Source organism: Porites lutea, chromosome 6 (genome assembly GCF_958299795.1).
Source record: "Porites lutea chromosome 6, jaPorLute2.1, whole genome shotgun sequence".
Lineage (NCBI taxonomy): Eukaryota > Metazoa > Cnidaria > Anthozoa > Scleractinia > Poritidae > Porites > Porites lutea.
Window position 1 is genome coordinate 30640124 of NC_133206.1, and position 22494 is coordinate 30662617.

Sequence of the window (22494 nt, forward strand, 5' to 3'; positions counted from 1 at the left end):
GATAGAAAATTAACTACATCACTGTCAATAATAAATCAATTACCAACATGCCATGTTTGGAACAAGGCTACTATTAAAAATATTTACTAAAATGTCAAGTTTGAAAGTGGTATTTTGATTTTGATAATGCAATCTGTTACCAATCAACCAAAGCCATACACTTTGACTTGTTTATCATTTTATGTACTCATTTAACACAGATACATGTATGACTGAGAAATGTGCTCCATAAATTGACTGTTTGTGCAATTACTATAACATTAAAAGTTCACATTGCCTATTTATTTGTACTTATAGGAGCCACAACGAAATGTTACCAGCAGAGGGAGACCTGTAGATCTTTGCTCAGAGCTGACAATGGCACCTCTTAATATTGCATACCCATAGTAAGTTGATAGTTGAAGGTCTTAGGTGGCCAACCCAATAAGAATGGATAGGCCTTATTCAAAAATACAGCTGAATCTCCATTAACCCTTTAAGCCCCAGTATCCACATACAAATTCTCCAAACTGATCTCCATACATTTCCTTAAAGAGTTAGTTGAGAGAATTTGATGATAGATCAGGGCATTTTCTCTTGGGTGGTCATTTTATTAATTCTCGTAACTTATCTCTTAACAGTGTATGGATATTGTTAGGAGAAAATTGATCTTGGTCACTATTGGGACTTAAGGGGTTAAACGGCCACCCAGGGGGTAACGCCAAGCAGCCACTTGATGAAGGTAAGCCAGCTTCATCAGAAATTAGCATAACCTTTAGCAGAAACTTCACTATATAATATTAAGAAACAAACACCTTCAGAGGCTTCTAACAAATTTTGCACAAGAGACAGCTCTAATACTGAACAAAACTAAAAGAGTATTGTATCCTCAAAATGTTGTGGTGAGGTTCTCCCAACTTTGCAGGAACAATACTTCAGTAAACTTCGTAATCATACAAAGGAGGCAATGTCTTTAACAGAAATGTTGCACTGCAGGTTCACAATCAGTTGTCACTGTCTATCTCCGACAGTATTTTCCTTCAGCATATTTTTAGCCTGCGCAGCATGGCGGTTTTGGTTGGGTGCGCTAAATAATAAAGGTGGGCGAGGGCAGAGAATCCACGAGGAGATTGGGGCGGGAGCAACTTGAAAAACTGCCTGCACGGACAGGGGGGCTTTTTTAAGTTGGTCTGTACGCCAGCGTATGGATCATTGTGATTGGTTCAGAATGTTCACCCGCCAATCAAATATTTTGGTAATCTCCCATGGGAGAATTTCGAGGGACTGAACAAAGCATCTCCACAAAACAAAATCAAAATATCAAAGAAGCGTTGACCAGAGCATCGTCGATCTTGAATATTTGATGGCAAAACAGGGCAATATTGTACTGAAGCCTAAACAGGAAATGGCCATTTACAGTCTTCTCCAAAGGAGAGATGTCATGGCAATTTTGTCACCAGGTTTTGGCAAGAGCATGATCTTTACTGTCTTTGCTATGGCCAAAGAAGAAATGTCCTCATCAAAAACCTGTATGCTCCCAATTTCCCCTCTAAAAAGTACGATAGACAACCAGATATTGGAAATGTTGTTGCTGGGCTGTACAGCAATGGAACTTACAAAAATGTATGACAGAAACAGTCAATTTGCTTCGAGAAAGTCCACCTCAATTTTCTCTATTATTTATTTAGCCGTAATAAAAAGCTTTAGGCTTTAACAGTGGTCAAAGAAATGAGTACTTAACTACTGCATCTGAGATCAACAAATTCTATCAGCAACACCTACAGAAGCAGGAAATAATTACTCAATATGGATGAAACAAACCAACTTCATGACCTCAAAAAACAAATTAATGTAAGACTTAGTGCGGCAAAAATAAGATTTACTCAGTCAAGTTTAGAATGCAGTGTAGTCACCTACACATGAGATAGCAAAAAAGTTGAAAAAAAACCTGCGTTTGTTCAAGCAAACTCCAATTCCAGCCAAGGTCATGTTTTACATTATATCGTGAGCTTTTGAGTCGTGTTTAGCCTGTCAACACTCTATTTCTGATTGGCTGGGAAAACTGAAACCAAACAAGTTGTCAACAGAATGTCAAAAGGAGTTGAAGGGGGTGGCAGCTGAAAAGGCCATGAATCCGGGCGGGCAGTTTTTGTTTTCCTCGCAGCTTCGCCACTCAGTCGGGCTCCCAACAAAACCGCCATGCTACACAGGCTAGCATATTTTCAAAACAAAGGCAAACTAAGTGTATCAAACGTTTTGTGTCCTCTTGATAGAGGAGAAAAATAAAAGAACTCTCGTCAGGATGGCCAAAAGGTGGCTGCAGTTGCTTAATAGGTGGCTGCTTGATGGAAGTTGAACTGTACTATAATACTCTTTGTTTTCCCTCCAAAATTTTGCATAAGAATAATTGTTTTCAATTTCTGTTGGGACTTACAATATAAAATAATCAATTGTCCCAACAGAACCTGAAAGCAATAATTATGCGAAATTTTGGAGGGAAAAGGTTATTGTGGTATTTTTGAAGAAGAACTGACTGAAAAATCTGGGAATCAGATGTGATGAATATCATTTCAAACCAAACAAACTGAACTGCTCTCAAGTTTGAATTTGGCAAGTTAAATTAAACACTGGGTCAGATCTACAATGTATTAGTAACTGAGGACTAAACTTTCTAAATTTTCCAGGGGAACATGCATCCAGATCTACCTGGAATAATTCTCCTATTCGAAGCCTTTCTCTCAATTTTTGATAAATTTTGTAACACAAGTCACTTAATTTATGTGATTTCAAGAACTGAAACTTTGGCGAATTAAGGTATTCAAAACTTTTATGACAACAATAGAACAATCATTTATGTGATAAAATCACAAATGTCAAAAGCTTCATTTAAATCAAAATGATACAACATTGTGAAACTTACTTTTGACGAAACACACGAAGCTGCAACTGTAATGTCATATCTTAATGCTCTCCTCACTCACATTTAAGGTACATTGTCACACAAAGTCAATGATGCACATCATAATCAACCGTCAAATGGCATATGTGTGTGAAACTGATCAGATGGCAGAATTAACTGCAGAATTAACTGTAATTTAACGACACTTAATTTTAGTGCATTTTAATTTAGCGATTTTCCAAATTTGCTAAATGAAAGTGTTGCCAAAATTTCTTGAAATAAAGTATACATAAATTTCTTGTTTTTAGTGGATATGCAGACCTCGAGCCTGTGGTTTACAACCAGGGACAAAATCATAATGCAGTTGACGAAAGGGTAAGCCTACAATGTAATTATGACAAAAAACTAGATTACTGGGAGAAGCATAGGCCCCTAGTATGCACTTTAAGACTCCCATCTACTCACAAGTATGATATGATGCACTAGGTGCATAAGTTATCTAGTACATGTACAAAAACAGGATAAAAATATTGAATTACAAGTCATGATGATTAATAGTAACGTTGTTTCAGATATTTACGTGAGGGGAGGTAGAAGAGAGAATAGTAACCACATCAAACGAGAGTGTATTTTTGCTTTTCAAATACCCACTGTGCAGCAACATAGTTTTGACAAAAGTTTTTTAACTTCAACATTCTTTACCATCAAGTTTTTTTTTTGTGCGGGAGAGAAGAGACAATGAATGGTAACCATCTAGCAAAATTTTTTTTGTGGGTCTTACTCTTAACTGCAAAATGTTTTATTTTTGCATACGACCGTCACTATTAACAAATGAACCTGGCTTTAAAATTGGCCTCAGCTCCTTCTAGTCTATTGTAGCTCAGTGGTAGCGCATTTGGTCTAGTAACCAAAAATGAAAAGAATAAAGGTATGCTATTAATTAAGGTGGCTTGTAAGTTTTATCAGTCATGATCATGTCCAGTTTCCTTAGTTGAACTAAAATTAAAGTGGCCAAATCATAACACTTGGTTAATGCAAGGTTGCGTTCTGTTACATGTGACATAAATTGCATCATCTACATGACCAGAAGAATGGGGGATCTCATAAGGCACAATGTAGCACATTACCCTGCGTAAACTGATATTCTTCAAAGCAAAACATGAGAGTAAGTTTTCAATCCAAAAAACATTGCACTTCACTTCAGTTTGGAAGTTCCGTATGACTAAAACAAAGCAGAGTTGTCAAAAGCAGCCGGCTGCCGGCGAAAATCGCCACCTACTTGGTTAGTATCGGGTGGCTACTCTGCTTAGCATTTCTTTACGGATGGCATTTTTTCAATGAAATATCTCTGGAATGGTTAAGGTGACTTGACCCAGTTTTTTTTGGGGGGTACCATCCTACTTTGAAGCTCTCTAGTATCCCCACCTTTACTTTTATCGTAAGTCTAACACATAGAATGGATAACATATAGATCAATCTACAATATAACATAAAATTTTTGGCGATTGGAGTAAATGTCACGTGGTTATAATGCCACGCCCCTTTGAGGTCTGAGTCGAAAATCTGCTGTTGCAGGGATTTTTTCGTGAAAATCTCTCGGCTACACATAGCGCGCATAAGTGCCTTGCGCTGAACAGAGTTTCACCAAAATCACAAAGACCCAATTCGAGAAATTCAGCAGTTTCCAAATTTAGGTCATAATTTATACGAAAATGATAAGCAAACTTTACACGGATTATATCTAATAAACTATGAGATTCATCTCTTTATTTTGGGCATCGTTATAACAGATGGGTCCTTGCAAGTCAGCAAAACGCTTTAGGGCCTTGTAAATGCACGCGATTTCGAGCAAAGCAAACATATAGAAATTATAGTTTTCGCTATTTGTTGACGTTTGTCAGCGTTTAAGACTCTTTCTCACAAAAAAAGCATTTTCTTAAAAATTTGTAGTTTTTTTCCTTCAAATTTTTTCAGGGCCACAATTGATTAACTAACTACCCGGACTCTGAATTTCATGGTCATTGAAAAACTGTGACATTATCTTCTATAAGCCCAAACTTGAGTAAACATCGAAGATTTTTAGCGTCTGGCTGAGTTTGTGCTTTGGGAGTTGTCTATTGTTTCTAGTCTGTCATTATACAGCATTCTTGTTCAGCACGCATGCAATGACCGCGCTTGGCTGACTTCCGAATGCTCACCGAGATTTGATAATTTTGGTACAGTGAGACTGGCCATCGCGTGATACATAGAGGTTTTACCTCAAAATTTTTTAATCAATTCTCGTGCTTCTTGTGCCTTTGCAAAAAAATCAAGAAGTGCTACACACTAAATCTACTTACTATTAAAAAAATATCATTTTTTCATAGGTTTAATGCAAGCCAATAATAATATTAAACCAACTTGTGACGGGAATATCTCGGTGAGCATTCGGAAGTCAGCCAAGCGCGGTCATTGCATGCGTGCTGAACAAGAATGCTGTATAATGACTCAAGTTTGGGCTTATAGAAGATAATGTCACAGTTTTTCAATGACCATGAAATTCAGAGTCCGGGTAGTTAGTTAATCAATTGTGGCCCTGAAAAAATTTGAAGGGAAAAAAACTACGAATTTTTAAGAAAATGCTTTTTTCGTGAGAAAGACTCTTAAACGCTGACAAACGTCAACAAATATACTAGAGAGCTTCAAAGTAGGATAGTACCCCCCCAAAAAAACTGGGTCGAGTCACCTTAAGAAACATCTCCTAAAAACTATAGCAAGTGTTTATGTGTCACTTACAGTCGGAGGAACTATGAAAAATGCCATGAAATGCTTGTGCCGCTTTGCTCGACAAAAATATCACAAGAAACGCATGAGCAGCATTTTCAGTTCTTTCCACAAGTGCTTCATGTACGCATACTAAAAAAGTACTGAACATTGCTAAATGGCAACGTGGCCTTATGGAAATGTGGGCGGCGATGCCAAAAAAAGCAAGCCAGGTATTTTCCATGTTGTTTATGTGTATTTCATATAACAGCAACATAGTAACATAAACATTTGGAATTTAAGTCAATCACAAAGTGTATATGGACACCGCTAAAATAATCTAATTTTAAACAAGTGTAGTGTTCTCAGTCTAATCTTTGTAAGTTTCAATCTAGAACTGCATTTTCTTGAATAAGAATGTTTTTCCGGTGAATGAAAAAATTAAATACTCACCAAAAACTACTGAATTCTGCATTTTGAAATCTCAGTAATTCATAAATGTAAACGCACATGATATTAATTTTGCGCCGCTCACTTAGGAATGATCGGGCAGTTTTCTAAAGCACATACTTTAGCTAATCAGGTTAGCTCAGCTGTTCACCAACAAGATTGGAAGATAAAGAGCATAGTTTATTCTCTGGATTTTCAGTAATTTTGGAGAAACAGCATTTCAGAGTGTCTAAATACAAACATTTTCTAGGGAAGCCTACCCCCCAGACCCCCCAAGGGCCTAAAACCTTCAGCGCTCAGCAGTGCCTCCAGCCCTAGCAGCTTACTTTGACAACTCAGTTGTCTACTGACAGCCTTGAACAAAGGCAAATACACAGTATTTATAAACAATGGTTCAAGCCCCAATATTTGCATACAAATTCTCCAGACTGATCTCTATACATTTCCTTACAGAATTAGTTGGTAGAATTTGATTAAAAAATCAGAGCATTTTTTCTTTGGCGATCATATTTTCATTAATTCCCATAACCTTTTCTCTTAGTTGTGCATTGATAATGTTGGGACTACAACGTAAAAATGTTGAAACCAGTTTGCAGTCAAACAAAGACACACGTGACCACTTACACACATCACATAATTTGACCAGGAAAATGAGCCAATTGCATTACCTTGCTTATTTTCTAAAGCACTGCCTCCCAAGAGAAAGTGACTCAAAAACTAGAGCTGTAGTGGAACAGTCAGACAAGTGTCAGTTTAAACCTATCAAATTTGGTACTCACCTCTAGTACTTATTTCTAGTTCAGTGCTACAAGATAGTTTTTAGTATAGATAGTCCTCCTTTTTTGGACTTTTTCCAGCTTACAAAGTGTTATTGAACTAGAGCCAACCACGATTGTAAACTCTATGAAAAAGTTGCCACACTAAATTGCTACAAATACTCTTTCTCGTACAAATCGTTAATGTCTGGAATAACTTACAAGCCTAAAAAAAATGTTTACACAGGATTGTTGACTTTATTTCACAACAGATTGAGGATTTAAATGATTATTGATCAATAATATTGCAAACAATTATGTTAAAATTATGATATGCATATTGTTTTAGATTTCTAGTTTTTAGTTTTAAGATTTTTTCCTGCTGTAAATAATGTTTTAAATTCTAGTTTTTGATTTTAGATTTTTTTTCTCTTTTATTTTGGGGAATCTTTTATGTAGGGATAACCTCAAGATCTCCCCTTTGGACAGATATTTTGTTTTGTTTTCTATATCTTGAATAAAGTATTGTATTGTATATAGTACATTCAGAATATCAATATCTCCCAAGGCAGAGCCGAGAAAAACACTGAGATTCAGTTTGTCTTACAGCCTATAAAAATGAACTTCCACACATACAAAATATTATTTATGATTTAGTTAACCTCAGTGATTGGTCATTATTCAAGGATAACAGTGTACAGTTGCACAGTTGCCGGCTCAGAGACTTTTGGCAGAAAACAGTTTCATTGTAAGATTTCAGGTGACCTCGAAGTAACCAATGACAGCACACACTATTATCGAAAAATTTCAGCTATACAATGGTATAACAATATTTCTTAATTCACATGTAGGGTGGTGCACCTCTCTGATGAATAAATTATCTGATGCGAAAAAGGACAAGAATTGGACAAGACTGATTAGCTAAAATAACATATTTAAGGCAGTTGCTGTTGTGGCAGAAAATGTTTTAAGTTGTAAGGTTATTCTTATTATACTACTACATGAGAAATTTCTACAATTTGATTGGCTTAGAGCAGTGGTATTTCACCTTAATTTGAAATACCTACATGTGAAAATTACAAACCTTTCCCGGGTAGTAGTATAAACAAACAATAGCATGATTTGTACTTGATATTTGGCATAAATACCATTAGTTTTAATTTCACTCGCCTAACGGCTCGTGAAATTACATATAACAATTTTGAAATATCACTCGTGGTATTTATGCCAAATATCACTACAAATCATGCTATTACCTATACTAATTACATTATATTACATGTAATACATTTTTCCTTGAATCACAAGTAATTTTCGCTTTTTAAGGGCAAAATCAATGTTTGCTGTACATGTACCTTTAAGCTTATAAAAGTAGCAGATTTGTGTTTTGTTTAAAAACAAGCTGAGTTTGTTAATACTGTAGGAGTATATTCACTAAAACTAAAAAAACCAAGTAGGAAAAAACTAACTCAACCAACCTGTTATCAAGTGCTGTGTCATCTTATAACCTAGAAGCTTGTGTCCCAGATTAATTCATAGGAGAAGATATACATGTATCCACCAGCTTCTCTGCTGAAAAGGGCTAAAATGAAAAATAAACCATTCTGAAACCAAATTTACACATAAAAAACAGTTTCCTTAACTGCTTTTAGTGTCAGTGGTATACAAAGTGTGAAAAAGAAAACAACATAATATACCATATATTGTGGTTATTCCAGTTAATTTTTGTTTCTCCTTTGAATTCCTAAGCATACATTACCGTACCAAGTAACAAAGGAAAAATAGAATTAACTGAAATAAAAAACTAACTGCAATGCACACAATGTTCATTAACTTTCAACAAGATGCCTACAATATTAAATACTTTGTATGACTGTACCCATTACAATAGTGCTGCAAATGTGTATGATAACAATAAATGCAGTGCTGGGTATAATATTCAGCGTGCAAAGAAAGCTGTGTTCGATAGCCTGGGACAAGTGGATTTTGCTATCGGGCTAGTGATTTTTGTTCTTAACTTGCCCGATGGGCAAGTGCTGTTTTTTGGGGAAATTCAAATTACAGAAGGATTGTAATCAATCCTGCTAATCAAAAAGAGTTTTGGGGCTAGTTGAAATGAATTGTGGGCTAGTACATGTTAGCTACAGCTTGCCTCAACGGCAGGCTGTAAAACTAACTTTCTTTGCACCCTGAATATTGCTGTTTACCAGACACAGAGTACCACCATATAAATATATGTATGATGAATGTCATCTCAGATGTGATATTCATGTTCACTGCATCTTAACATGTACACTTCCTAAGCCATTCTCTGGTTCAACAAAAAGAGGGGATTTTGCACTTACAGTAGCTTCCCTGCTCAAAAATATTTGAATTTCCAGGAAATCATTTGCAAATCATAATCTTTTTTAGCAGGAGTTACACATACAACTTTACTGTGACTAGTTGCATGAAATAGCCACACAGAGGTTACAGGAGTCAACCTCAGTTTAACCTTTGACCTGAGTTGTATGTGGTCCTTGGTCCAGCATACACGCAAATTATCTTTACTGTCATTGCCCGTTACAGATCCGTACATAACATTGGTTTTATTTATTCTAGAGGATGACTATGACATCTGGGTATTAACAGCCGTGGGGGCCCCATTCGTTTAAAAGGTGGACAGTCATATCTACCTAATACCTATCCAGTGGATATGTATTAGGAAAAGGAAAGAAGTTACCTAGTGAATAGAGATTTGCCTAGCAGATAACAAAGTCCGCCTTTTTACCACCGGACTCTCGAGTGTGATTTTAACTAAGTGTGTCCCATTTCAATACCAAAGGGCATAAATAAAATCTGTCTAGGGCGACTAACAGATCTATTAAGTGCATAGATTAGAGGCACCTAAATGTCAAACATTTCATTGATCTGAAGTTAAATGCATCTCCCTTATTTCTCAAAATTATAATACTTCATGCCTTAGTTCTCTGAGACATCCTCTAGTATAAATAGGGTCATTACTGAAGAAGAAGAAGAGTCTCGTTCGAAAATTTGGTTTTTGACTTCTGATAGTGCAATTGAATTTATATAGACTAAAATGAGAGATCTTTACCTCCTTCTTAGAATGCCTTCCTAGTCAATTTTAAGGAAAATACACCAGGTATAAAGGAATTCATGCGAACACCTTATTTCGTTAAGAAAAATATATCGTTATTCGAGGTTACGTTTACTGATCGTGGCTCTTGCAATGCATGGTAGTGGTAGTTGTGGGTGCTGCATTCGCACTGGTTAAATTTTTACCGTACTCCGAGCATGTTCACTATCGTTTTAGCCCCTAAAACTATCATGTCAGAAAAAAAGGAACTGAAAGTGAACATTCGAGGAAGTTTGTCGCAATGGCGCATCTCAGAAAGAGAACAGCACGGAAGATGGATTATAGAACCAAAACGTGCTTGAACAAAGTTTAACAAATAGCTGTGTCACTAAAGCGCGAGACATCGCTTGCGATGTTGGAGATGTTTTCAGACGATACACACAACTGTTAATCAATTTACCCTGCTGACCAACAAACAGCTGCAAAAGCGTGATGGGCAACCTTTGCAAAGGCGTTGTAGATGTAGATTTTAATATTCGAACTCAATATGGTTGACTATTTGTACTCTCTTTGATGCAACCATCAATTAGTTATATGTACACCCCAAAAATACATTGTACGTTAGAAACTGTCGTTCTTTAGGTAAACGATTACTTACCTTACAAGAGAAAGAGTTTTCGCCGCACTACGAAGAAAAGTAACCACAACCGTGTACTGTTGTGCTGATCCATCTTGCGCCACGTTTACGTGTAAGAGTCTCACACGCGCGAAGCGCGCGAGCCTCATACGCCCTTTTACTGTCTCTCCCCAGTGTCGCTCTCCGTTTTCAGTCTCGCACTTGAATACGCAAAATACTAGCCTGCGTTTCCAATCGAGTTAGAACGCGAAAGTTCCTTTTTTTTCGCTCTCGTCTCAACGTTCTCGACGAACTCGCGCGGAAACGCTTGCTACGCAGGCTACACTGTATTCGGCTATCGGTAGACTTCTTTTGGAAGCTCCGGTGGCAAAAATCTTCTGAGTGAGGGCCAATTTCGTGTTCTAAAGAAGTGGCACGTGAAATTTGATAGCCTCATTTACGAGATGTTGTGGAACTCAAGTTTCACCTGTATATTGAAAATTGCAACGGTTACCTTGCACCATATAGATAACGTTTTTAGTTTTAAAAATAATGTGCGAAGTGATGAAGTGTGTTTCACCAGTTGAGCAAAAAGTATAACTTATTAGGTCGTTAGTAATGTGTGGACAAGTGGCACACATGGCAATTTTGCCCACAGCGGAAAGAACGTGCCGAAAAATGAGTGTTAGAGATTACGGGTAATTGTGCTTTAATTAAAAGTCCGTAAGCAACAAAAGGCGGCTGCTTAAAAACGTCTTTGCAACGGTTAGAAGATCGGAGTGTAAGATGTTAAAATGTTTGCGTAAGATATTAGAAATGCGTGGAAGTGCTGGGTTATATGTGACAACAAAGGGTACAACGTACGTCGTTGGAATAATAATAATAATGGAATTTATATAGCGCTTATACATCGCTGTTCTAAGCTCTTAGCTAGGGACCTTACGAAACCGGAATGAAAAAAATGGACAACAAAACATGCTAATTATCCGTGATGATTCGTGATCCTTGATCCCTGATCTCTTTTTCCTGATCACTGATCCATTTATAATTCATCATTGATCCTTGATCCCTTGATCTCTGATCCCTTCAGTTACCGATCGCTGATCCATCCATAATTCTTTCTAATCGCTATGTATAGAGAAGGCACTGCCCACGCTTGCCTATTTTCTGTGTGTTCAGCTTGGCCACGTAGTGTTTTCAAAATGGCGAGTGTAGTGACCTTCCTTCAACGAAGAGTTTCCCTTTGAAAATGTTGGAGGGGTCAACCCCTTTCCATCGCAGGGTCTCAACAGGCAAAGTATAGTCTTCACTCTCCTCTTCTACTCTCATGTAAGTAAAGGTTTTGGGGAAAGCGAACAAGAAGTGTAAAAGAGGGAGGGATTTATTATGTTTTTTTTGGCGGGGGGGGGGGGGGGGGGGGCGTGGGGAGGGAGTTGGTTGAGCTATCCTCCAGAAAAAAAATAGTGGTTGTAACAAAGCAAGGAACATGAACACAACAAGCAACTACGTGGATGTATCTTTTTTTTTTTCTTACAGAGTACAACACAACAGAGCAGGAGCAGGAGTAGGGCAGGAGCCAGCAGAACCGATAGAACGTCAAGAAATGAAACATTAGCTGCTGTTACTGTAAATCCTCTGTCTACCCCTTCCCCCCGTTTCAACTAACTCCCCGGCCCTCTATAAATACTCTCCTCTCCCTTATTATTCGAAGAATAAATTGTTCACTATATTAATTATTAATCACGACTAAATACTCCATGTGTCACGGCGTTTTTACGGACTTTTTTCCGCGAAAATAGAATCTCCACCATGTCTATATGAGCGCAGTCGAAGTATGAGATATCAAAAAGGAAAACTAAACCTTATGAAAAGGCAAAAAATCACATTTTTAGATCTGTAGGTTTTGCTGACTTGTTTTTGGAATTTAAAGATATTCAAAACTCGCGCCAAAACCGTTCTAAAAATAAACTGGTCCGTGAAAACGCCGTGACACGAGCGCATGGAAGTTGCTCGCTTCAGGTTATGGGCTCCTGACTGTACCAATCTGTACAACTGTGATAACAAATAAAAGTCTTGTAATTCCAGAACAAAAACAGGTTTATATAAACTACAGATTGTAATTGTCTTCATAGAACTTGCTCAAAGGCGATTTGCACCAAACTCAAGTTCTTCTTTTTTCTGGTAGTCAACAGCTACGGGCTTTACTAATTAAGAACCTACTTAGCCTCAATTGCCAATAACTAGCCCAAAATACAAGAACCTTTTTTTTAAAGACTTCAAAAATGTAGGTTCTTACACGCAGATTTGTACTGTAACAGATAGATGGAGACTACTTTGAGCCTTGAATTTCTATGAAAGCTGATACATTTTTTAAATAATATTGAGAGATCAACATACCATATTGTAACAAGGCTGTGCTCTATTTTAAATTGAAGGATATAATACTGAAAAGAAAATACTCAACTCCCTCCAAATTTTTCTTTTTTTATTTCAAATGTCATTTTTAAAAAAAAATTACCCTAAATCCTCTATTGAGCCCCCTGGGAGCAGTTTTGAGGCAAACCTGACATTCCAGCACTTAATAAACCATATGGGAGTTGCTCGCGAAGGGACCGCGAACGACCTCGGACGTCTGCTGAGAATCAGGCTAGGTATTTTTAATCACTAGTTTAAGCAATGATATATTAACATTATCCAGTATTTGTTGTAAACTTTCTTCCGTTAAACATTACGGCATTCTAGGCTAATAAATATGCATTCTCTATTGAGAGCCTATGGATGAGCAGTGAGCAGTGAGCAGGATGAGCAATCCAGACCTTCAGATAAGAGGGTGGGGGGTGGGGGGGGGGGTTAGGTGAGGTACAACAAGAGAAAGAAAAAAGAGCTTTGGGCAACAAGACAGCATGCATTTTGTCCTTTTTCCTAAACCGGGTCAAAATTAAAGGTGTTGTCCTAAACAGGGTCAGGGTTTCAAAGCCTCAGCGGCTGACCTATACCCAAATAATCATGGATATATAGATTTAGCCAGAGCTAAAAGCGAAGCTCATGAAAATATTTATAGTTTGCTCAAACAAAATATAAAATCATGTTAAGCGGCGAAGGCAACGAGAACGGTGAAAAAACAACAGTAGGTCTAATTAGCAACAAAACAACTTTGCACGTGCAGCACACTTTTTTGTACATTTCTTTGCCGTTGTTTTGCATGACTACAACGTGAACCTTTCCAGAAACTTCCTTGTTACACGTTTTATGGAGGAAATGTCGTCCCTGTTCTTATTCCCTTTTTTTCACTCGTTCATTTTCACCTTGGTGGTCGCTAGGATTTCTCATTTTCTCAACCGACGCTAAAACATTTTCATGTTGTTCTTCCAACAAATGGCTCCTTATCTTCCGCTCTAGCTCTCTGTCGCTCTTTTTCTCGTTGAGCTTCGTTGGCCTGTCGCCCACTTTATTTTTTCTCTATATTCCAAATTTGTGGACATAGCAATCTGAATCTAAGCTTGATGCTTTAGACAACACGGATACAGAAACAATTTCCGCTTTAGCGTGGACGGTAAGGTGGAGGACGGCAACCGGAAATAAAAGTTGCCCGATTCGGGGTAATTAGCATATACCTCAGCCGTCCAACCTACGTCGTCTGCACGTCGCGACGGTGAGAAAGCTGAGTGCGGCGGTGTCTCGAGAACGTGAGTTTTTTATTCGTCTTTTCGTCTTCAAAACATCTTTATGTTAACAGAATACCGCTTTAATCTGTTTCTGGAGTGTCTAGTTTAGTTCAAATGGTAAACCTTTTTCAATTACTTACTTTAACACTAATTAACACTATTTTTTTAATGTGCAGCAAGTGGTACAACTGCAGGATTAGAATTCCCAGCGATAAAATAATCACATTTAGTATTCTCTCACCATCTGAACATCGGCTTTTACCCTTTTCTTCATTCACGAAGTTTTTAGTTTATTTGTTCTGCTTAAGTTGTAGGCCAAAATGAAAGTGCGTGTTAATTGGTTACCATTTATTCGACAAAATAAAGTCCTGTATAAAGCAGGATGAAGGAACTTGTTTATTTTTGCGCGCAACTTGCCAATCGTATTTAATAATTTGTTCTTATTTTAATGAAGATGGAGGGGACTGAAGATCACAATATTCAGCTTGCTAAAGATGTTCTTGGAAGTGAGCCCTACCGCTTCAAGCCCTGAGCTGTGTGGGCTCGATTACCAGCCGTAAGAACTGTGGAGCGTGCGAGAATTTGGCAATACGTAGATCGTAAATAGGCTTAATGGCGCGACACAAAGCGCTCAACTAGATTTCATCGTACAAGGGAACGAATTTCTCATCTGATATGACACCATCCAGGAGCCGATTACTTAATCGGCTCCTGCACCATCATAATTATAAAAGTACACCAAAATCTCTCGGATCTCTTTCAGGGAACTTTTATTTTTTGACTCTTTAGTTGTCTCTGCTTCTCAAGACGCGGGTGGCTATGCAATTTCCCGCCAAAATAATCTCGAGTTGCATTTGGGTTGCCATACCTGTTGGTTGAGTTATTTTACATTGGTATGCCTGTGGTGCATCCTCGGAGACCCAGAAGCAGATAGTGGGGGCCCACTATCTGCCCCTGGGTCTCCGAGGATGCCTGTGGTGCGGACGGTCGGTCGGTCGGTAGCCTGTTCCAGGCGTTCAGATAGTGGGGAGCGGTGCGAAGTAAAAAGAAGCGCGAAAAAAATAAAAGCGAGGGAGGAGGCGTACGGTCAGGTGACTACCAAAATTTCTCGGATGGGTAGTTTACCAAATTTTCTTACCCATAGTGCTCCGTTTCGCGCGCGTGGAGCTCCGCTATTAGTCGACTACCCTCCCCCACGGGGGGGGGGGGGGGGGTGAGCGACCCTGAAGCTTCTCGAAGCACTCGCCGCATGCGAGAAGAAACGTCTGGTAGCCGGGGTAGGGATACCCATATCACTAGTAGGCTGATTTAGCAACAGAACGGCAAATTGGGTACCGGAAGTCGCGTTTAGTCCTTTCCGCGTGCTTTCCCGTCGTCAACAGACGTTCCCGTTCTGTTGCTTAATCAGCCTAGTGATATGGGGAACGGGAACGGGGAAAGCTAAAACACTGAAATTTCCTAATGGTGACATTGGGTGGCCTGTGTGTACAGACCCAGATCACTGTTCTCCTGTTCTGTGAGTTTCGGTGTACGGTGGGGGATTGGAAACTAACAAAGATGGCGGCGTGTAAACTTCACTTTAGCTTTTCGAAGGTTTGTGGTGATTATTTAGTTGGATTTTCTAGACGTAATCAAAAGAAATGTCGAAAATAGTGTTCTAGTTTGCTTAAAAGTTCTCGATGTGTATTTTCCAGCAGTCTTCACGTTGGAAAAGTGTCTAGGAATGACCACGTTGGACCACGTGATAACTGTACAACCATTTGTAAAGGTAAATCTAAGCTTAAGTTTATATTTCTTAACCTAAATAATCGTTAAAAGATTCTTAAGTACATTTTGACCAGTAAAAGATTCGCTCAAGTCCAAACATTTATGATTTTATTCATTCTCCGACTCACGCTTCATGTATGTTGTGGTTCAATAATTACATGTAATTTTATGCTTATCTTCAACTTTAATTTTTGGCTGAATGAATATACCATAATGATTTTGCAAAAAAAGGAAAATTAAGTAGTAACCTGGGACAAAACTGAACTACAACTTACGTTCATGTTTCATTTTTTTTGGTTTATGACAAATACATCCAGGGGCAGATGGATAGGCAGCGTGGGGGTAGGGGGTGAGGGGAACTGATGGATAGTTTGCAGGATACTCATTCTAGGTAGAAGTGTGCTGCCGAGCCTTCAAACCTTGACTCTGGTTAAGACAATAATCATTCATTTCGATACCTGTTTAACAACAACAGACCTTATTTTATGACCCCAATTCATTTGTTTTACACAGAATTAAGTATTATTTTAAACTAACATCATGGAATTAGATTGTTTAGCACAAAAGTAGACCTTTTTACCAACGTTCACAATCTTTAAAATACTTCTGGTCCAAAAAGTCACCTTGTTCAGTGGCACATAGATGTATTCCGTGGGGAATACATGTTTTATTATAGGCAGGCCAGAACCAAGGAAGCAAAATATTATTATTGTATGCATAATACGAGCCTAAAAATAATTATGTATGTATGTGTCTGGCTATATACCTACATTGGTCTGATGTGACATATACCTTGACACACATATGGTCTGCTCTGAAATGTGCCAGTAACCTTTAGACTTATAGGTACAATGTATGTGTTTAGTATATATAACAATAATTTAGTATTGGATGAGGTTGAGTATGACCTGAAAAATAATATTATGGAGATTGAGGAAGGTGTTAATTGGCTTTGGTAGATAACACCCTGGCCTCCTCCAATAATAATTGTTTTATTATTCATTCAAAATATTTCCTAGTTTAAAAACAAGCATGTCTGACACAATCGATGTCTTTAAAGTTGTGGTCTTCATTTGTCTGTTTTGTAGCAAGTTCAGAAGATAAAGGGATGCTTAGTCCTGTAGTCTTGCTGTTCTTGCTAAGATTTTAGGCAGTAGTTTGGTTAATTCTTCTTCGTGAAACGTGTGAAATGTTCTGCCATTATGTATTGCTCTACCAGAACAACGCAATCTTTTGACTCCCAGGATTTTCAGTTTTTAGACCATTTTTCTGGCAATTATGTAGTACTATTAATGTCATTTTCTACACACAGTGGAACCCTGTTAATATGGTCACGATTGGGTCAAAAAATTTGGCTGTATTAACGGGGTGGCCTTATTATCGGGGCAGGCTCAAATTTCATGACTTGAGGGCCATAATGACAAATACACCGTACAGCAAATTCGAATTTCTTGAACAACTGTTCTCATTAATAAACAACCAGACTGTAGATATCACATACAGTAATTAAAAAAAACTACTTAAAATTTCCCTTCAGTACATATTAAAACACTTAAAATTCGGCTATAATATCGCAACAAGTGCACTTTATGTGTACTGTAGTCTAAAACAGTGCAAGAACAGGCTCAGAGTACTAGGTCAGTAAAACTGACATGTCACAGGCATTTTAATTTTCTAAATTTCGAACAACTGGCCATATCAACGGGGTGAAATTGTAGTTTGGGATTTAAAATGTGGCTGTTGGCCGTATTAACAGGTGACTGCATTAATGGGGATTTTTTATAAGGAAACATATGGCTGTTTTGCCAGGCCAAAAAAATAGAGGCTGTAATAACGAGGTGATTGTATCACTGAGGTGGCAGTAAGGCGGGGTTCCACCGTATTGTAAACCTCTTCCAAATTTGGTCAACGCTAGCTAGTTATGAAGAATTAGCCGTGAGATTTGAGCCAATCAAAAGAGGGGAAATATTTGTGACCACGAAAGACAAAACTAACACTAACTAGACACTAATAGTTACTATGGCGTTCCGTTGTGGACAAAATTATACCGATAATAAAAACATGTTGAAAATATAATACATAAGTTGAAACTTGTAAAATACATCAAATGCTGTAAAAAAATATGACTAGTGATTTGCAAAATATACGTTCATGAATGAAAAAAATATTATGCAAATGTCATGACTACAAACACAAGTCAAAATTGTGAAATTTGAGTCGAAAATAATGCAAGTCGAGTTGAAAAAAAAAGAGTGGAGAAAGAGAGAACGCTGACCAGTTGTGTGTTGTCAGACAATGTCTTCACTTAACTGAGATGAGACTTTGATCCAAATTAGCGGTTTGTTGGCTACCAAATGCTGCAGATTTTTTCTTCTCCCTTGCTATACTTATTGAGGACTTGGAAAGGCAGCTTATTTCAGCGTGACAGTTTACAATATTATTCCTATTATGGTGCCTTGACGAAATGAAAGGACACTCCTAGTTGCAACTCTGTCGTCAAGGTTACGGTCGTTTAGAAATGGTGAAGTTCACCCTTTGGGTACGATGGTCCAACAGAAAGGGGGTAATAATATTTTATTACAACTGGCCACACATCTGTACTGGAGTGAAATACTGCAGTGAAACCGTGTGTTAACAAAAGAGGAAATTCCCTTGATTGCCTTGTCTGCTTGATGTTGATGTCGGTGTTTTGCTGTTCCGCTGTACAGTAGAACCATGATAACTCGAACTCTGACAGGAAACGAAAAACAGTTTGACTTAGTGGGGGTGCGAGTTTTTGGGGTTGACTGAATTTTTAATTTGCCATGTTAATAATAATTGATAGTACTGATTTCTCAGCACTTCAGTGTATACTGACAGTGCAATTTTTTGCCGATTTCATCAGAAACTGTGACATGATTATGCCTCTTTATGAAAAAACGTGACCTGTTCGTTGCACAAATTAAGATTAAATGGCTGTAGTGCTGGTTTTAGTGTTTTTTACTGATTATACAACAAGAGGAACTATAGCCTGCGATCATGCCCTCTACCTTTATCTCTGTAATCTGTTTTTGGGAGGAGGGCGTGATACAATCCTTTCACAGATCACATGCAAAAAAGTCATAATCTGGACTTCTTTCTGATTGGATAGGAAACATTACAGATGATTTGCGCTGTTCCGATCAGCCAAAATGTCACTATCCATCAGTCGTTGTTGATTTCAGTCTACATTTTTGCTTGCGCAAGGAGCAGTGAATGTACACTCAAGTTCGTTATGAAATTTCTGCTGATTCAGTTTTCTTGAATTTGAAGAATGTTCTATGTTCTTAATAGAAATTTGATCCACTGAAATTATTATATTTTACATCTCATCGTATACTAAGTTGCAGTCAATAATTCACCGATCATTTGAATGCAATTTGATACTGGGTACAAGTTACAGAAGCGACAAATGGATTCACTTTTCAAATAATCAATTCATGAATGGAATCTTGACCTGGTTTGGCTGTAATTTCCCTTCAGAAACCTGTGAATTATTCTGAGCGATTGCTTTCACAACACATTTTATTTCATGAAATATGCTGCACCAGTCTAAACATTTTTCTTCACTGCTTTCGGCACAGAACAAAGTCAATGAACGTTTACCAGTAAATTCGTTATTATTTCTAGCTTTTAGATAAAGGTTCGGCAGCTCCAGCTAGCAGTATTTCATCACAAAAAAAAAAAAAAAACCTTAAAAATAATTTTTTTAGGAAGTGCCATCTAAATATGGACATCCTTAAAAAATTTCTTTTCCCTAAAATTAATTTTAAAGGAGACATTATTTGCACCAAAATGTGATTCCCATCTGGTAAACGCTGATTGGCTAATAACATGACAGGTGAAGCAGATGTTACATTATGTAAATTAGGGGGCAGTTGACAGCTTGTTAATTAAATGTATCAGGCGTTATTTTTTCCTTCTCGAGCCAAAGAAGCAGAGAAGTAAAAAAAAAAAAAACACCTGATCTTAGGTTAGGGGAACTAATGAAATGGCATCCAAGTGATGTTACAAGAACCAGAATTAGCGTTATCGGGGTAAATTTCAGCAAAATTTTGATCAAGGGAAAGGAAATTTAGTTTGTGTTATTCGAGTTTGAGTTAACCAAGTAAAAATGACTGGGTGAAATCCAAGGGAAATAGGACTTAGTTTGAGTTAGTGGGGAGTTCGAGTTATCTGAATTTGAGTTAAAAACATGTTAGGTTCATGTCTACTGTAGTAATTCCCTTGTCCGCTTGATTTTAATACCAGTGTTTTGCTGTAATTCTTTTAATGCTTGTCGGTCCTTGCGTGACAGGTTATGTTGTCTTTGTTATTTGTATCTCTGCGAGTTTTGATTTAACCTCTCCCGAGGGCTACTGATGATTGAACCATTGGGTTCCAGTCAGATTTAACGTTGAAAGGGTGACCTTCCTTATTTCTACACAACCGTACGCGTGAGTCTCACAAAATCTTGACAGCAGGGTTGCAAGTGACCTTTTGTCCTTGTCAAGGTGCCAAAATAGGAATGTTAAACTGTCATATGATGCTAACTTAGCTGCCTCTCCAAGTACTCGATAAGTCCAGCAAGGGAGAAGAAAAAAGCTGCTGCTTTTTTTGGTAGCTAACGAACCGCTGCTTTGGATCGATGAAGTAAAGACATCGATTGACAATACAACTGGTCAGTGTTGTCTCTTTCTCGACTCAAGTTCTTTTTATTTCCAACTCGACTCGCATTTTTTTGGCTCAAATTTCAAAATTTCGACTTGTGTTTGAAGTCATGACATAGACCTAGTTTTTTTTTTCGTTCGTGAACATATATTTTGCAAGTCTCGACTCATATTTTTTAAATTGCATTCGATGTATTTTACAAGTTTCCACTTACGTATTATGTTTTCAACATGTTTTTACCATCGGTATAATTTTGTCCACCACAGAACGCCATTAAAGGTGCTGTTTGGAATATTATTTTATGCATAATTGATAATAGTTCACCATCAATCAGTGTAGCATGAGTGGCAGGCATTTGAATGGGAAAAGAAAAGGAGATAAAAGGTGGGGAGGAATGTGCACAAGGGAGGAGAGGGGAGAGGAACATCTATAGCAGGGGGGTGGGGTAAACAACAAGATCCAGGAACAAAAAATCACTACTTCCAGGGCTGCCTTTAAGAGGAGGGGCCAGGATTTTTCTGAGGCTACTTTCATAGTAAAACAGAAGAAAAATATAACCAAACAGAAATCCCTAGTTGTCTGATTCCCCACCTACTTAATTTTACCTGGCAACTCAAAATCTTAGTGATATCCCTGTACTTCCCCAATACAAAGCAGTTTACTAATAACACTGCTAGCTGCTTTTCATTAGCAAAAATGCAAAATAATAATGATAACTAGAAGTAATCAGGGATTAATAAGTGGGTTCGAACATTGGTCATTGGTCAATAGCACATGCCATATTCGCTTCTTTGTAGATAGAATAACACACTTTCTGTACGCGTCAGAAGCATTAAACAAGTTCTTGATCAATATATTAGACCTATTCAGGAAACATTGCATTTACTTCCAAAAAGGATTGAGTTTAAACTTACTGAGTGCAGACAAAGAATATAATTATTATAATTTGTGATGTAAATACTAATTTTTAATTACTTGTAATATTTTAGTATGTTAAAAAAATAGTTACTGTACGATGATAATAATTGTAGTAGTTTTGAATTTCTTCTTTTTTTTTCGGCTCGGCCCCTTAAGCTTTTCAGCTTTTATTACGACTGTGGATATATAAAGTTGATTGATTGACCGATAGAAAATGAGCAAAGCTGCTCATGGAAGAAAAAAACATTTGTGTGCATTCTGATCCTTTTAGATGCACGTGCCCCCTGCTGATGGAGGCTACGAGGTATTTGCTGTAGTTGAACCAACCTAAAATCAAGATTCTTTCTTGTAAATGCTTGTGCCCAGCGTTCATTTTAGGTTGTGTTTGACGTTAGGAGAACGCAATAATAATAACGTATCAAACTGAACGGTCTCCATTTCCACGATAAAAAATAATGGAAGCATTGCTGCATATTGCAAAGTTTACAGAATGTGTCACTGAAGTAACAGAATCAATAATAATTCTTGAACTAAACATCAAGGAGCTCATTTATGGTAGACATAATAATTATGTGTAATTTTGAAGTAATAAATTATCTAATTTGTATAGAAACCTTGTCTTGGTGAACAGAATTTTACATGGCTTCGTCATTTTAATTCCTTCAACAGCTGTTGGATGTTTCAGCAAACAGTTCTTTGTAACACCACAAGTCAATCAAAGAGAAGAGAAAAAGGGAACATAACAAGTAAGCTATTCATTCCACATCAAGGAAATTGTTGAAATTATGCAGCTCCTGTCTTGAGGCAAATTTTCTATGATCTTTCTACCTTACTGGGAATATGTCCACCTAGCTGTAGTCATTTGTCTGTGTAAAACCACCCACCTTCATTTTGACTGTCTGACTGCTTCATTTTCTCTCATATAGAGGGGGTTTAGTGTACGTAAAAATATCATTGTT

At 37.6% G+C, this 22494-nt stretch overlaps 1 protein-coding gene and 2 long non-coding RNA genes across 6 annotated transcripts in view; 2 read left to right on the forward strand and 1 right to left on the reverse strand.

Moving 5' to 3' along the window:
• Positions 1-10675, reverse strand: part of LOC140940232 (uncharacterized) — a 23807-nt gene extending 13132 nt beyond the window's left edge. Inside the window, exons 1-2 of the long non-coding RNA XR_012166315.1 lie at positions 10560-10675; positions 8304-8407 (exon numbers count right to left, since the gene is read on the reverse strand). This is a non-coding gene — a long non-coding RNA (uncharacterized lncRNA). The remainder of the gene's footprint in view (positions 1-8303; positions 8408-10559) is intronic.
• The window catches only part of LOC140940227 (uncharacterized), a 24252-nt gene extending 10997 nt beyond the window's left edge, over positions 1-13255 (forward strand). For 2 of the 3 annotated variants that reach the window (XM_073389148.1, XM_073389149.1), the window contains 3 exons: positions 298-386; positions 3187-3253; positions 12054-13255. In XM_073389148.1, coding sequence (XP_073245249.1) covers positions 298-386; positions 3187-3253; positions 12054-12182 — 285 coding nt within the window. In that variant the 3' untranslated portion in view covers positions 12183-13255. Of the gene's footprint in view, positions 1-297; positions 387-3186; positions 3254-7676; positions 8297-12053 lie in introns of those variants that run through there. The other variant, XR_012166311.1, reaches the window with a different exon arrangement.
• Positions 13256-15722: 2467 nt separating this feature from the next.
• Positions 15723-22273, forward strand: LOC140941341 (uncharacterized). 2 transcript variants are annotated; one of them, XR_012166450.1, is made up of 3 exons: positions 15723-15775; positions 15880-15950; positions 22205-22273. It is a non-coding gene; the product is annotated as an uncharacterized lncRNA (long non-coding RNA). The 2 variants fall into 2 exon arrangements; XR_012166451.1 differs by having other exon boundaries at positions 15725-15775; positions 15877-15950.
• The last annotated feature ends 221 nt before the right edge of the window (positions 22274-22494 follow it).